Below are 17,017 nucleotides of genomic sequence, written 5' to 3' on the forward strand. Positions count from 1 at the left end.
GTTGTGACATCACTGTTCTTGTTTGTTGCAATTGTAACGAGTCAAACGCATGACATCATTTCTATAATGACGTATTAATCAGCTAATTAACGTTTATTAAATAAGTGATTTTTAAGCTAGTAAATTGCTAGAATATAGACTAATTTCTTTGAAAATTAATTTCAAGATTTTATACAATTACTACTTAGTTTCATCAAAATTAAAGTTAAAACAAATTTTTAGCGATTGAACTCATTAGTTTTCAACTACTTTAGTAAGATTTTATTAACAAGTGGAACATAGTTAACTATGTTAAGTATAAAGACTTTAAAAAGACTTAATAAGCAGGTTTGTACGGTTAATGGACCTATATTTTAAGTTGGTTATACTTTTTGTCGACATTAATGTTATAAGACTTGTTATAAGTATAATTGATTATTACCTTTTTTAAGTTGTTGCTTTATTATGGTTTATTTCATTATGTTTTGCCACAAATTGTTTTATGTCGTTTTGTTCGTAGATTTTTTTTTGAAAAATAAAAAAGCAAAAGTTGATATTAGCAGGTGTAAGTTAGTCTAAAAATATAAAAGTGTATTTAAATATTTCTAAAAGAAAGGCTAAACTTCATAAATAAATTTTTAAACATGTTTTTGCTTTTGTTAAAAAAATTAATTTTGAAACTAAAATATTTATATAAAAGTTACAGAACTTAATTTGTTTGTTCTTTTTTTTTGACAATCGTTTTTCTTAAAAAATAATTCCCTAAGTGATTATAAACAGAAAAATTATAAACATAAATTTAGAAGTATAATTGTAATAAACTGCTAATAGAAAATATTCAAATTTTTGCATTAAAAATTTGAAATCAGCCTAAATTAAAGCTTGTTCGAGATGTATTACATTTGATATTTAGTCTAAGATTAGTTTAATAAAAACATATTCATATAGTATTTATAGTAAAAGTTTAAAATACCTATAAAGTTACAGTGGTTTACTAGTTTTGTTTTGATTTTAATTTGATAAGTTTTTTAAGTTATGATTAAAAAAAATTAAAAACATTTTTGGTGTTAATTGTTAAAAAAAAGACTTACCAACGATTAAAACAAATTCTTTTTAATTTTTGTTTCTTACAAGTATAAGAATTTATTTTTAAAGTGTAGTAAGATTGTAAATAAATTATTTCAAAAGGAGCTTACTAAATATGTTATAAAGTTTTTAGATAACTTAAAAAGAAATTTTAACAAAAATGTTGTATTGAAATTGGTGTCGACTTCTCTCTCTCTCATTTAAATAAAACTTTTTTGAACTTCTCTTAAATTTTAAAGTACTTTAGAATGAATTCGACGTAAAAATTCAATTTTAATATGTTTTAGCACGATGTATGTTAGTTTTAATTTTGTTTATACTTTGTTATTGAAATGTTAATTTGAAAAGTGTTTTTATATATATTTTTTTGTTTAGGTATAAAACTAAATAACTAGTACATAGGTCACTAAAGTGTGTATCTATAACTTTAATTTGTTTTTGTTTTTTCAGTATATTTCAATAAAAAAACATTATTTTCATAATTAATTATACAGTTTATTTACAAATTTTTGATAGTTTTTTACTTAAAATAACGAGCTTAGTTTAATAATTTAGTTAATACAGGAATTAAAACTTTGTAAAGTTTAACAAAAAAATACATTACAAGATGTTTTCTAATATTAAACAAAAAGAAAGCATGAAAACTCATTTAGTAGGCCTTTTTGCTTTCTCATTATTAACTTTAGCTGTTAGTGAACACAACTACGAAGATAAAAATGTTGCGAATGAGTTAGATAAGCTTTCTTACTCCCAAAAATTATATAAATATAGCATGAGTCCGTTCACAAAACGACACAAAAGGTCCATCATTGGAACAGATACTCGCTTCCAGTTGAACTTAAATTCTTATGCCGATATATTTCCATTTTCCACCGTTGTTCATTTTAGTACAGGCTGCTCAGGAACTTTGATAACACCAAAACATGTACTTACCAGTGCAAGTTGCTTTCACACTGGAGTTTCGTTGAAAAGAGTAAGTTTTTGTTAAAAAATAGTTATTAAAGTATGTTTGTTAATTTAAGAAAAAACGCTTTAACACTTAAACTATTTAGTTTCATTGTTTTTTAATTTTTAACAGTTTAAGCTCGTTGTACAATTTAAGGGTTAATATTCTGACTTTCAAGTTTATTTGTTTTAATAAAATTCTTCGATTTGGCGCTTAGTTTTTTCATATGATAAAAGATAATATTTATATTTTCGAGCGCGAATTTTAAAACTATGTTAGTTACAGATTTTTTCTCTTTTATAATTATATCAAATATCAATGCTGGTTCATACCACAAACATTTTCAAGCAGAGTATCTTTAATTTATTATCAACTTTGTTTGCTAAGTAAGTGTTTACAAGCTAACATTTAATTTTTTGTGAATAAGTAGAATTTACTAACAAATGTATAATGCTATTTAGTTGTTAATGAGGTCATAATCATAGCTAACGAAGCGAAAAAATCCGGCAGTTATTCTTGTCACCAGTTTTTGATTTGTTTTCATTGTTACACAAAATTCTTGCGGGCGCTTACAAATATTTTGACGATCAATGTTTGCTAACATTTGTACGAAATACAAACAACCATCGTCTTACTAAATTAACTATAAGCATCCATATGTATTCAGTTTTATTTGTAAATTAACGCATATTTACATGAGGTAAGCAGACTTATAAAAAAATATGTTTAGTAAGCTGAGTGTTAAACCGATCAAAAAAGTTCTGTATTAACTCTTTGTAAGTTATTCTTGTAATTTGTTATAATTTTATAACCATGTATAACTTTTACTTAACGCGCTTATCTATTTTTAAGTTGGGCCTCAAAGACTTCATTGTAAAAGTTTCAACTACAGCGCGTGTTTTTCTACAACAAGCAGCTTTGTTTTAAACACAGGAAATCCCAACGCTGTTAAGTCATGTTCAATACACTATTATTCGTGCCAGCAGAGAGATTAATGCACCTTCTGTGTTGCCAGTCCAACAGTTTATTGAGTCCGAGCGCAAATGGCCGACTTAGTTAATTGATTGTTACGTCACAGGCGGCAATTGTACCGGCGGTAGCAAGTTCAAATGGTTTCTTGTGCTCATTAATCATGTGGAAACAGCAGTTTACAAACAACCTCTTTGCTTTTGTCATTCGATCTCCTTCAAGTCGTTTTGTACCAACAAAAGCTTTTATGACGTCATGTTTTATTTTATCAATGTGTATAACTCTTCCAATGAAGCTCAGGAAACAAAAGTGTAACTTTTCGTTTTGGTGAATTAAATGAAACGTGAAAAAATTCCGAAAAAACTTAAGCTTTAAATTTTCTGTTTACAATATTTTAATCAGTACTTATTTTATTGAAGTAGTGCAAACTTTTCTAGATTATCCGCTTTGACGGCGCTTAACTTTATTACGTCACAATTGAGCAAAAGTTTATGTAGCGTTGTTGTTATATATGGTCGATTCTAAAAAGCCTACTTTCAAAATAGCAGTTTTTTTCTTAAAAAAAATACACTTATAAAGAATTTCGATATTTATAATTTTAAATGCTGAACTAAAAGTTTAGCAGTATCTTAAAATGTAATAAACATTTTAATCACTTTTTCGGTTATATAGCTCAACAAACTAACTTCCTAATGGATTACACGTTGTCAAAATACTGAATCAATATTGGTAAAAATTTAACATTTTTAAATTAAGAAGCATAACTAATAAGTTAAACCATTAAATATACAATAGTAAATCTTTGTTCGTGTTTTTATTTAATAAAGACTATTAATCTTAACGTCAAAAATTTAAGTTATTTTTACGAAATTAAATGAATTTTATACTTAAAATTGTTTTAATTTTAACATTCTTCTTATACTATCATTTTGATTATGTGTTAAAAGAATCTTTAGAAGTTGTGTCAGTTTTGTCTTGTTAAACCGCATAAGGAGCAATGCGTAGAAAGTAGACAAGCACCACTCGAAAATTGAAATTTTTTAAGACAAGTTGAAATATTTAACCACTTACTTAGTTGAATAAGTAGTTACTTAGTTTTTTATTTAAAACCAAATTTATTTTTTTATTTGTGGAAAATAATATATATAATGATACACCAAGCTGGTTTTAGCTTGCGGAAACCTGAAAGTTTGTGTCATTTGTTTTTATTATATTATAACCAAGTTAGTTAAAAACAGGTTTTTAGTGACTTTACGAATGTTAAGTAACCAAAAAAGTTGTCACAATAAAAAATATTCACAGGGTTCACGTAAAGCAAAGGTTGGTAAATACGTGCAACGCCAGCAAGACGCTATGCAACTTTCAACAAATCAATCAGCCGACCACATGGTTTGGACCACAATAGAAAAAATCCACCTGCCAACTATTTTGATTTCCAAAGCATTGCGAAAGAGGCGCGGCGCGTTGGGAAACGGCAGGCGCAAGCGGCGAAGCAGAATGGGCATCACGCCGGGGCGCAACTTTGCCGTGGTCGAGCTGAAAGAGAAGTTGCCCGGACACTCGATGCCGGTCGGGACCGCGACCGGAGACATGGGCAGGCTCCACCTGACTTCGTACAACTTTTATGATGACGGCAACCGCCAAAAAACTTCCGACCTCGCCCGCTTTTCATACAGGTTCTGTGACGTCACCCACCTCGGAAAGGAAGTCATTTGGAACAATTGCGACGCTGACGACAGCTCATCCGACGGCGCCGGAATTTACGTCATGTCGACGAGCGATGAGCCGAACGTGAAAATCCGGCAGCTAGTGGCGATTTACACGGCGAACATTCAGAGGAACAGCAGGGTTCAGAGCAACCAGGCGGTCCGCATCACCGCGTTCAAACGGGGCCAGATTTGCTTGTGGGTAAATGACGGGGACTCGAGCAGATGCGGTGGGTTCGTGCTGCGCAAACCGAGGACGAGCTTGCCCAGGTCCGCTAGAAATTTCAAGAAACGGTTGCCTGGACGTAGGCCGAAGTCAAGAACGGAATACAGAAAGCAACTCGCGAGGCCAAAGCAGAAAATGATTAACAAAAGTAGTCCTTTGAAATCAAGTAATCTTAGTCTAACCGGAAACAGTAACAATTTAAAAAGTATTACCAGTTATAAAAGAAAAAATATCAACAGAACATCAGGCCTTACACCTAACTTTCATAGAGAATTTCCCTATAACAGAAAATTTTTTCAAGTTGGTACACCAAACTTTTCGAAAAACAACTTTCGAAAAACTATTGGACACTCGAAAAATTTACAAGCAGAAAAACGCAAAGGTCGTAAATATGGTTTGATGAAAAAAACGAGTCCGCAGCTAGACTCAAAACTATTTGGAAATAAATTATCAACATCTAAAAATTATGCTGTAAAAGGTAAAGCAGAAAGTTTAACAACACTAAATCAAAATAAAACTAATCAAAGAGCTCCTAAAACAACAACGTCAACTTTTATAGCATTTAAGAGACCGAAGTTCAAAAGAAAAAACTTTAATAACAAATCGAGTAAAATTTATGGCTATTCCGAGTAAACTGTTGAATAGAACAATTGTTTTACAAGTAAAAGAAAAGTTTGATTTTTATAAAACGTTGAAAAAAGGAAATTAATCTATTTTAGTTTTCTAAATCTTTGATATTCTTTCAATAACACCGTAGTGCCTCTTTGAAACGAAATACATTAGATAGCATTTATGTATTTAATTTTGCTGCCGCTTTTAGTTATTTTTGTTATATTTTATTTATAATTTTTTCAATGATTTTGAAACTTCCTTAAGTTTTTTGATAAAATAAACACTTTTTTAACACTCTTTTATTCTTTAAGCTTTTAATCATTTTCATTTTATTTTTAATTTACAAGTTTGAATTCATTTGGGACAAAAGTGGTCTAAGGTAAGCTAAGTACTTAAAAACGAATGATTTAATTTAAACAATTTTAAAGCTTTATTATTTAACGAAGTTAACCGTAATAATTGATTTAAAGTTAGGTTAAGTCCTTTAGAAAAACTTTCAAAAGCAATAATCAATAAAACTTTTGTATATTTATTTTAAAGTTGCATTGCATAAAAATTTTTATGTTTGCAATTTTTTCTCCATAAAAACTATGAGTTTTTAGATGTACTGTTAAACAAATATCACTTAACAAATTAAATAAGTTTTAAATTTTATAGTTTTTTTAGCTACTACAAATACGATAAAAATATCATTATTTTTAATTGAAAACAATCACTTTGTTTATAATAAATATAGCTTGTTAAACGTAACGGAAGTTTATCTTTTTTTTTTCAAAACATAAAGCATTGTAAAAGATATTCTAAATTGGTATAAGTAAAGTTAAATTTATAAAGGTGTTTTTTTCTTAATTCCTAAGATAAGAATTTTTTCATTGTAAAGAAAGCTAATTAACTGTGAAGGACCAGTACTTAAACAAATACCTTTAAATAGAATGAATGTATATTAGTTAGATATTAATAAAATTTCAAAGAAATTGCTTTTTTTGTCTAGTTTTACATAGTAAGTGTTAACTTTGAATTTTACAACTTTATAACTAAACAAAATATATGTTTATACATTTCTATTCAAAAAAAAATTTCCTAATACAAAATTAAGTAAGTATAGTTTTATTATGTAATAAGATAGTTTTTCTTGGCTAAATACTATGGACGCAAAATTAAACTATTTTAAATTCGTTAATTACAAAAAATTCATATAATTTTTTTATGATTTAAAATAAATAAATCATAAACAGAATTTAAATTCAATTTAAAACCATTGTATTTTAAATAAAAATATTTTAAAGATTGTATTTAGTTTTTTATGTTTCAAATTATTTTAAAAACATGTATATCATTTTTAAATGTTACAGTAAACTTTAATAAATATTAAAAGTCAACCATCATACTTTTTAAAGTTTTAAAACTAAAAGAATGTTCGATCGATTTTTTAATTCTACTTTCTGTTTTTATTTTTACAAACTAAAATTGTTTAAAGCATAGAATGCTTTTTTTAGTAGTGTTTAAAATTCTCACTTTAAATAGTAAAAATAAAAGTTAGTATTATAAAAACTCAAAATAAACTTGCATTCTTTTCTATCAATTTATCTAAATTGACGAATTAAAACTTATTTTATTTTTAAATCATGTTTAAAATCTAGAATATTTGTATATGAATTTTATTTTTCATAAAGGCTTAAGTTTTTTTTTTTCCTTTTAATATTTTTTTAAAATCTTAGATTAAAATATGTTTATAAAGTACTTATTTATTCTTTGATGCAATATATTGATTGCAGAAGCTAAATTTGTAAATAATAAACAACGGAGTTTCAAATACTTACTACATTTGTACAATAAGTCAAGCTACAAAAAAGAGTTAAACATAATTACTTTTCTATAACTAAACTTAATAGTTTTGAAATAAGTTTTTTACACTACTTAGTGCTTAAATTGTCAAAATCACTAACTTATATATACACATATGTAAATTATTTAAAAAGAAGTTTTTATATGAAACTACATAAGTATAAATCATTTTATTATTTCTCACTTCCAGCACAAAGTTAGTATATTTATTTTACATTTTAGAGTTTAAAAATATAGCTAAATTTTACTTTAATTATATATAGTCTTAATTTCTTTTAAACAAATTCTAAATTTTAATCATTAACTTATTTACCTATTAGAAAAAAAAACTAAATTATATATGTACACAAGTTTAATTTTACTAAATATTTGTCTCATGAACAAAACTGAAACTTTAAAAAGTTTTTATACAATAAAAATTTTAATCAGAAAGATACAAAAAAACATTACAAGATTTTAAAAGTATAGAAAAAAACGAAACTTAACTTTTTTTTACAAAGTTTATAATTTAAAAAAATGAGTTTAGGTTTGTTCAAAATTACTATGTAAAAAATTTATCTATCTTTAAATTATATTATTTACCATAGCGTTTTTTATTTATTACTGGTAAAATTAAACTCTCAACAAACTTTTATCAATTTTCACATTGCTAAAAGTAATTAGTATTGATTAAACATAACTTAATTTTCATTAATGTACTAATTGTAATCACAACTATAGCTAACAAGTTTAATAAAGTTATGTATTACAAACTTATAAAAGTAATCATTAATTTACGACACATACATTTTATTAAACTTCAGTAGTAGTTTTTTTACTGGGAATTTTTATAAAAACTTTCTAAAAGTGTTTGTCAAGTCTTTGTATTCTTACAAAACTAAAGTTGATAAGTAGCATGTTAGTTCCTAAACACTTAATGATTTTGGATAGTGTTTGTACAAATAAAAATTGAAAAAAAAAGTTAAGACCGTTTCGTTGTCTTGCCAGTTGTTACAAAATACTTCAATATAATATTGAGTTTTAGTTTAGAAAAATGTTTTTTAGTATACTTTTATTTTGTTTAAGAATTACAAATAAAAACTATTTTATTTTTGGTACATCTTTGTACTACTAGAAACTTAAAGAGTCAAAATAAAACATTTATAGCGTGTATAACTACTCTTTTAGGTACAATTAAAGTAAAATTATTTTTTTTATATAAATTATATTTGAAATATATCGATAGTTTTTTATTATTTATTCTATTATAAAAGAAAAGTTTAAGTTAAAAAAAGCTATTAGAATATAATATCCTTAACTTTAAATATTTAATTAAGTTTTTGACTCTTTAATTTTACTAAGCATGAGTAATAACTTTGTTACTGATCAAAATACTATTTACTGTCTTATTTTTTTGAAAAATTTGTACATTACAAATTTGCTTAATACGTTAGTCGGCAGAATTTTATAAAAAACAAACTAACTTTCTGAGAAAAAGCTGTGCGCAAAAGTCTTCCAAAGTGTTTTAAAACAGTTTTAGTATTCAGAAAAATTACTACTTTAACCAAAAATGTAATAAAGTATGCGATATTAAAGCACTATTAGTAACTTTTAATTTAATTAAGAGCCTAATTACAAACTTTATCATAAAAAAAGTAAGTTTGTAAATTAAAAGTACATCGCAACCCGCAGTTTTTACTTTGGGTCGTAGTTTTCAGACCTCTGGATTTAAACATACTTATTAAATTATTGAATATTATGTCCTAGACAAGACTTTAAACGGTACCGTAGTGTACGACTCGGTAACTGAAAGGCTCTTCGCGCACCAGGTTTTAGGACAAAATTAAAAGTGTATTTAAAGGTTAGTCTCAGCTGCAAAAAAGCTGGGTCAGTATTTTTTTAAAACCAATTTTTTTTTTACACATATAGCTAACTCACCTTACCAAAACATATTGAAAACTAATCAAAAATAAAGTTTTAGTAATTAAAACTAAAAGTAACATATAAATAAGTTTTTTTTGCTAACTCAGCTCTTTTCAGCTCACTGAAAACAGACTTTTAAGTATTCTAGTCGGACATAAGATTTTTAGTATTTTTTTTTGTTGTTCACTAAACTATAAACTATGATTTGATTTTTAAGTTTACAAAATAATTCTAAAGTATGTAATCTTTTGTATGAGCAAATAAAGTTGTTTTACAAAAAAAATTAAAATTAAAAAAGTATTAGAGGTTTTTAAAGTGTGGTGAACTAATAAATTTTTTTTTTTTTTTAATTTTGGAAGTTTAATAAAAATCAATTAATAATAACTTTTTATTATTTAACGATTTGTAATTAACTATAACAGTGACAAAAAGTACACGAAATCCTCTAGAAAAGTCTATCGCCGACTAATGATGTTTTCAGTATTAAGGAGCTGCAGCAGTCATGTAATCTTGGAAATCACCCCTGATTTCCGTTTAAACTATTTAATACTCTTTCTTTTAATGATTTTTGCACTAGCTTTTGAAGAGATAAAATCAAAAAAAATCACAAAGAACCGATATGCTAAGAAGATTTTAGAAAATTAAATATTAATAATACTAATAATAATACTTTGAATTGGTTAAACGAACTTTTAAATAGTAGGTCACAAATTTTACTCATTAACAACATACTATCAGATCCTCTGAAAATTCACAGTGGAGTACCACAAGGTGTAGTCATTGGTCCTCTTCGTTCTTTAATTTACATCAACGATATTACTTTAAATATTCACATTCAAAGCGAAATAAGTCTATTTGCAGATGGCGCAAAAGTATTTAGTAAGTCAGAAACTTCTTTACAATTAACCTTAGATAATACTTACGAATGGCTGAAAACAAGAAGATTTGATTTAAATAAAAAAAATGCTAAGTTTTAAGCATCAACAAAAATAAATACTTCCCTATTAACCTTTTAATTAATTAAACTAAAATACCAGCAGTAAAGTTTTTAAAGACTTAGGAATATATATATATATCTGAAAACCTAAAATGGAACGAACATGTAAATTATTTATATAAAATTGCTCAAAATTCATCTTATCAAATACTTAAAAGTTTTATGACCAGTTCTGCTAGTATTCTTACTAAATTATTTAAAATCTACGTTCGCCCTAAACTCGAATACAATACCCCAGTATGATCCCCCTATTTAAAAAAGACATTATTAGGATTGAGTCTGTGCAGAGAAATATAACCCGTTTTGTTTGTAATAGATGCAACATTTCAAATACCTCATACAAAGATAGATTGGCAAAGCTCAGATTGGAGTCTCTTTGTCCTGAACAAGACGTTAGAAGGTATCCGTGGTGTGCGACTCGATAACCGAAAAGTTCTTCGTGCATCAGGCCCTAGGACCAAATATTTTGAGCGTCTTTATATTATCGCTTAATAAACAATTGTTTAACAGATGGCAGTTTGATTTGATAACACTTTTAAATTTGTTAATGGTAAATAAAAATAATTTTTCAATTAGTTTTTTGTTTTTTCTCAGACCAGTTATAATTTGAGAGGAAATTATAAAAAAATAAAATGTAAATATAATTTTAATAACAGTCAGTGGCAAAATTATATTTTCTGCAGAACAATAAATATGTGGAATAAGTTATCGCAGGATGAAGTTTCGTGTGGGAGGGTGGAACATTTTCGATTAAAACTTAAAAAAAACTTTAAATAAGTATACACAAGTAAAATACAGTGATTATCGATTAAAAATTTATTATAAATGATGGTGTTTAAGTAATTTTTTAAAGTAATTATTTCTTTTAAAGTACCAGTATCACTAAGAATAATTTTTCTTCACTACGCCTTCCTCATACAGAATATAAGTTGTTATATATAATTTTTGTAAATGTGTAATTTTTTATAGTCAATGCATAAGTTTTTATATGAGAATTTATTTTGTTTTGTTTTTTGTGCATACTTATATAGTTATAGTTGATCATACAGGACTATTTGTTTGTAATTTTTTACTATGTTATGTTCAGTTTTTTAATTTTTACTGAGTGTAATTTGTTTCTTTTTTCGTGTGTATACTGTATTGTTTAAGCGGCTCAGATTTTAATGCCCGAGTCCATCTTCGCACAATAAACTCCAATAATAATAATAATAATAAAACTTTTAGTTTAGTTTAAGTTTAGAAACGCTTATTATTATTTTTCTAAATTTTACTTATCCTAAAAAGTATAGTTAGCCTAGAAATATGTATTACCAGGAGCAGTTTTCGACTGGTATACTGAAGCCTTAGCTACCCCTAAGTAGAAATAAAAAAACAAGCTTAGATTATTTACTAAAACTTATTTATCCACAAACTTTAAATATGTTAATAAATATGATTGTGTTTTTTTAACTAAATGTTGAAATTTCAGGATGAAAACATCAGATATCATTAGTTTCATTTTGGAGCTATAGCATCTTAAAATCAGCTGTCGCAAATTTTAAACTTTATGCTTATTCTGACGTCAAAGTAAATTTTTAATTTTGAAGGTTTGTTTGTGAAAAAAAATCTTAAACTAAATTAGTACAAGTTTCAACTAAAAACGCTAGTATAAGTTTATAAGCCAATATTTTATTTATTTTATTGACTTTTTTATTTCTTAAGATTTAAAAGTTCAGATTAACAAATTTAATTTCTTAGCTCGTAAAAAATTGTAAAAGCATGTGGTATACAACTCGATAACCGAATGATTTTTTTGTACACCAGGTCCTTGGACGAAATTTTTTGAACGTTATTTTATCGTTTAATAAACAATACTACTAAATTGTGCATTGTTTTTTGCACTATAATCTACAAATTTATTTTAAAATTTTAATGATAGATACTAAAGATGTCTACTAAACACACGTAATTATTAGAAGATGAAAAAAAAAATTCTATAAGTTTTGTTTAATATTTATAATGCTTCGTTGACCAGAACTAATTGAATGTTTTAATTAGAATTAACCTCTGACTGAATGAAGCTGATGGCGTTCTTTTAAGTCAGTTGTAATGTAACTAAGAATGCTACTAGTAAAAGCTAAGCATCTAAAACTACAAAAAAAAAAAGTTTTAGTATCTAAATAAGCTGTTCTGAATACTTTGAATATTTATTTTATAAGCTTTATATAATGAATTAAGTGAACACTAATACTATTCTAAGTAGCTATATTCCATTATTTTACTTAGTGTACAAAATTGGTTTACTATTTTTAATATTTAACAATTTTTTTCTTACACACAAAAAAAAGAACTAGAGTCAGAGGTAAATGTATTAAAAGTTTATGGACATCATTAATTGTAATATATATTTTGTTCAATTGAACCATTTTTCTTGGTAGTTTTAACAATTTAAGATTTTTTGCAACTTAATTGTGTAATATAAGTCAAATTTTTGGGGAGCCGATCATTTCTAACCCGGTCATTTCTACCCCGGTCACTTCTAACCCGATTATTTCTAACCTAATCAGTAAAAACTTGTTTATTTTAAAAACAAACTAAACTTTACTAAATTGTTCTTTTATTAAAAATTATGTTTTTTGTCTCAAACAAAACTAGTACTTATATTGTTCTACTTAAAATATACTTATTATATTAATTATATTTCAACTTATTACAGTTTAAAACTATTTTCCTAAATTTTTTTTTTTATATCCACCTGCTTAAATTGAACTTTTATTTTGTGTATATAAAATATACATTACGACAATCATTCTAAAATAAGGAGAAATTAGGGTCTTCTTGCTTAAAACTTTTTATTTTAATCTAAATTCACTGACGAATAAAATATCTTAGTCAAACATTATAAAGTAAATTCTAATTTTTTTTTAATATGCCACACAAACAATGAACGACAAAAGGGTCTATAAATATTTTTAGTTGTCGTTCTTTAAAAAATTTCATTAGCATTTTTTATTTTTTAACAAAAATATCGATATTCGACAGTGAACTTTGATATTCTTAATTTTTGTTTGACTAAGTAACAAGACCTTAAATAAAGCACAAAACTGAAAAAACTAAAAATTTCAATATCTCACATAATACTAAGCTTATATAAAAACAAAAACAGTGACTATTGAATTTAACAATATTCACTGAAGAATAAGGAATAGAATATTAGCAAAAAATTCTATGTATTTTTTAAGATATGCTACGCGGACCAAAAAGTATGGGCTCTATTACCGACCCAATAAACCCGAACTAAAAAAAAAGCATAATTCGTTTTAGTTGTATCATTTAGCTATTAAATTCTGTAAAAAACATACTTTAAGCACAAAGAAGTTGTTAAAACTTTTAAATCAAGAAGATATCTTAAACTTTCTTATGTTTGAGAATGGTTGTCGTACTTACTAAACTGTTTGAAAACAATTTAAAACTCTGATATGTAGGGTTCTTAAAGTAAGCTGTTATAACTCTATTTTAGATGTATTTTCTTCTAAATTGCATAGCTAAAATATTTTTAACGTTAAACGTAAAACGTTTTTCTTAAGTTAAACCTTTATAAATGTTATATTCAGATACAAAGATCTTCATATTACAGTCTGTAGATATGTCATAAGTCTAGTGCAAACGCTTTACAGCTGTTGACTAATCTATTACTACTTTATAATCATTAGTTTCAATTTTCAGCTTAAAAACTTGAACAAATTGTTCTACAACTTCCACAAGCATATTTAGTTAATGGAATTTAAAGGGTCATTAAACGAACTTAAACACTTTTGTTTTATTTATCAAAAACTCATAATCTAAGGTATAACCTTTCTAAATAAAACTTATAAAACTGTTATGTCATTTAACAAACCGTAAAAGAATGTAATGTCGACTAACGGTCTAGCTTTTATTTCATTGACAATTTCTACTAGGCTTAGAGCGAAAAAATCATTGCACTTAAACAGACGTGTTTGTTAACACAACATGTATGAGAATGATCAAATATCGTCTAGATAACCTTCTTTAAAAATTTCAGTGAAGTTAATATAATATATGAACAAAGTTATTACTTGATATACTTTTTTTTGTTTTAAGTACAACTAAGTTAAAAATTATATTAATATATTTATTTATTTTTATCTACCTTATTAAAAACAGCTAAAACAACGTGAGCACAATCGAAGTTTTTAAAATTTTGGGCAGTCATAAAATTTTGCAACTTACCTTGAGTTGCAGATGAAGAGCAAACAGATAAAAGGTCTTAGGTAATTTTAATTGGTAGTTTTTTGAGTAGTCTTGTTAGAGGGGGCCATAGCATTTTTAATTTCTTTAAAGGGGGCCATTTGACAAAAAATTTTGGGAAACCCTGCTATAGATTATAGTATGAAGATCCTTGTATCTGAATATTACATTTGTAACATTTAAATTTTTTGATTTAATTGTGTTGATATAATATTCTAGTTACCTAAATAACAAAAATATATAACTTAACTATAGTTAAAAGAGCTTTCTTTAAAAATTCAACAAAGCAAAATTTAAAAATATATAAAATAGTCTAGTAAATCTCATTTGGTCAGAATAGAGAGATCGATTAAAGCAGGTGATATGAAGAAAAATGTCAAAATAAACCAAAAAAAGTTTGAAAATTTAATAAATTAAAATAAAATGATTATTAAAAAAATATTTTAGTTAAAGCTATATAAACATAAAGTTTTGGTTAATACAAAGTAAACTATATTCTAACATAATAAAAATCTTGTTAAGATTACTTTATTTTCAAAATAAATACCGATTAACATAAATCTAAAAAACAACAAATTTTCACTGGTCGAGTTAGAAACAATCGCCTTAGAAGTGATTAGGTTAGAAATTATCGGGATCGAAATGATCGGGTTAGGTATGATCGGATTAGAAACTATTAGGTAAGAAGTGATCTTGGCAGAATTAATCGGGTTAAAAGTGATTGGGTTAGAAATAATTAAGTTAGAAATGGTTGGATTAGATATGATCGGTTTAGAAATGATCGGTCTAAAAATGATTGGGTTAGAAATGATCGGATTAGAAGTGATCTGGTTAGAAATGGTGGGGTTAGAAATGATCACGGGTTAAAAATAATAGTAAACTAAATTTTTGTACTTTGAAGATGTCTTGAAAACATTGAAAATTTATTAAAACTTATGTTATCCCAGAAATATTTGCAGTTTTCTGTAAAACTCTTACTAGTTTTTTCTAAAATCTCAGGCTAGTTTTAATGACTTTAAAGTAGCTTTATTTATAAAAAACTATGGTTTTCATATAAATCAAGTCCTTTTCTTTTTTTTAACATTTTTAAAGTATCAAGCTCAAATAACAGCTTTTTTAAGTTTTTAGTTTTAAAATGTTTTAATATTATTCTAAACTTAAGCTTACTAAGGCAATATAATGTAACTTATGAATTGAATCTAATATGCATTGTAACAATAATTAATTATGTCTATATAATAAAATATAGATTTATTAGACAAACACTAAGCACTTACTTACTAAAAAAAGCTTTATTAAAACAAACTAAACTTTATTTTATTTATTAAGCAAAGCTTATACAACCTCAATTCAAAAGCCTATTTAAAGCTACATTAATTTTATTTTTTATGCCTTTCTTTACCGAAAATATTAAAAATATTTTTTTTAGTTACATTATTTTTAGCTTTTTAATGCTTAATAAGTTTTTAGAAGTCATAGATTACAGAAAAATAAGTTTTAGTTTAAATTACATTTTCTAGGATACATAGACTTTATTTTGAAAATTTTCAAGAATGTATATTGATACTTATCCATAAAATTGGTTTAATTTGAAGATTTAAAATATTCAATATTTTTTAAAAATATTTAAGTTTTACTTTTATGTTTAAACGTAAACAAAAATATCCAAAATGTTTTATTAAATTCTATTTGTAAGAAACTTTGATATAACAAAGCACATATACTATTAGCAGTATTAATTCAAATAAGATTTTTCGATAAGTAGTTATGAATAACAAAAACATTATCAGTTTTACTTTATATATAGTTATAACTAAAGCACCATTTAGTTTTAATACTTTATTTAAAATTTAACATATAAAGACTTTTATTGCTAATCTGTAGTTTTTAATTTTTAAAGTTTACTATACGCAAATTTATACTGTCTTAAAAGATTTAATCCTCTTAAGCCCTATAATTTATATTTTAATTATGTCCATGTCCAACATAAGACTTAATATTATCATTAGTAGTTCTAAACCTTTTAGTTGAACTTAAAAAACTATTCTTTGTTTTCTTCATTATATTGACACTAATTTAAAATAAAGCTTTAGTAATTTTTTGTGAAAGTGAGTAATGGACAATTTTTTTTCCAATTATTTTGTAGGTTGTAAGTTTTTTACGATAATCTCCAAAAATATAACATTTTTTTAGATTAACAGGATCTATTTAATTCAAACAAAGTAAGAAAACCAGAACAGTTTATTTAATTCATGATAACTCTCTGTAGTTTTAATTTTTTATCATAAATTTATAACATATTTTTGTGGGCAATAAAATGAAATTGAGATGAAATATTTTAATTAGGGTTATCTTAACTAAGGCTAACTCAGATTTGTTTGAATGAATTTATTTATAATTTTATCTATTTTTAGGCTATTTTTGGTATTTTCACTAAATCTTAGACCATTATTTTTTACTCGAAGTATTTATGTACTTAAAAATTGGGTTATTATTAATCT

The 17,017-nt window shown here is 25.5% G+C and overlaps 1 protein-coding gene across 1 annotated transcript; it reads left to right on the top strand.

Moving 5' to 3' along the window:
- Positions 1–1,680: 1,680 nt before the first annotated feature.
- LOC145829625 (uncharacterized) lies at positions 1,681–5,660 on the top strand. Its single transcript, XM_082937472.1, has 2 exons — positions 1,681–2,038; positions 4,283–5,660. The coding sequence occupies exons 1-2, from the start codon at positions 1,703–1,705 to the stop codon at positions 5,543–5,545; spliced, it is 1,599 nt and encodes a 532-aa protein (XP_082793598.1). The 5' UTR covers positions 1,681–1,702; the 3' UTR covers positions 5,546–5,660.
- The last annotated feature ends 11,357 nt before the right edge of the window (positions 5,661–17,017 follow it).

The sequence above is a fragment of the Thalia democratica genome, chromosome 2 (assembly GCF_965202585.1).
Source record: "Thalia democratica chromosome 2, ktThaDemo2.hap1.1, whole genome shotgun sequence".
Taxonomy (NCBI): domain Eukaryota; kingdom Metazoa; phylum Chordata; class Thaliacea; order Salpida; family Salpidae; genus Thalia; species Thalia democratica.

Coding starts and splice junctions, on each gene's coding strand:
- LOC145829625 (XM_082937472.1), top strand. CDS start 1,703: ATGAAAACTCATTTAGTAGGCCTTTTTGCTTTCTCATTATTAACTTTA. Junction 2,039..4,282: donor CTGGAGTTTCGTTGAAAAGA/GTAAGTTTTTGT, acceptor AAATATTCACAG/GGTTCACGTAAAGCAAAGGT.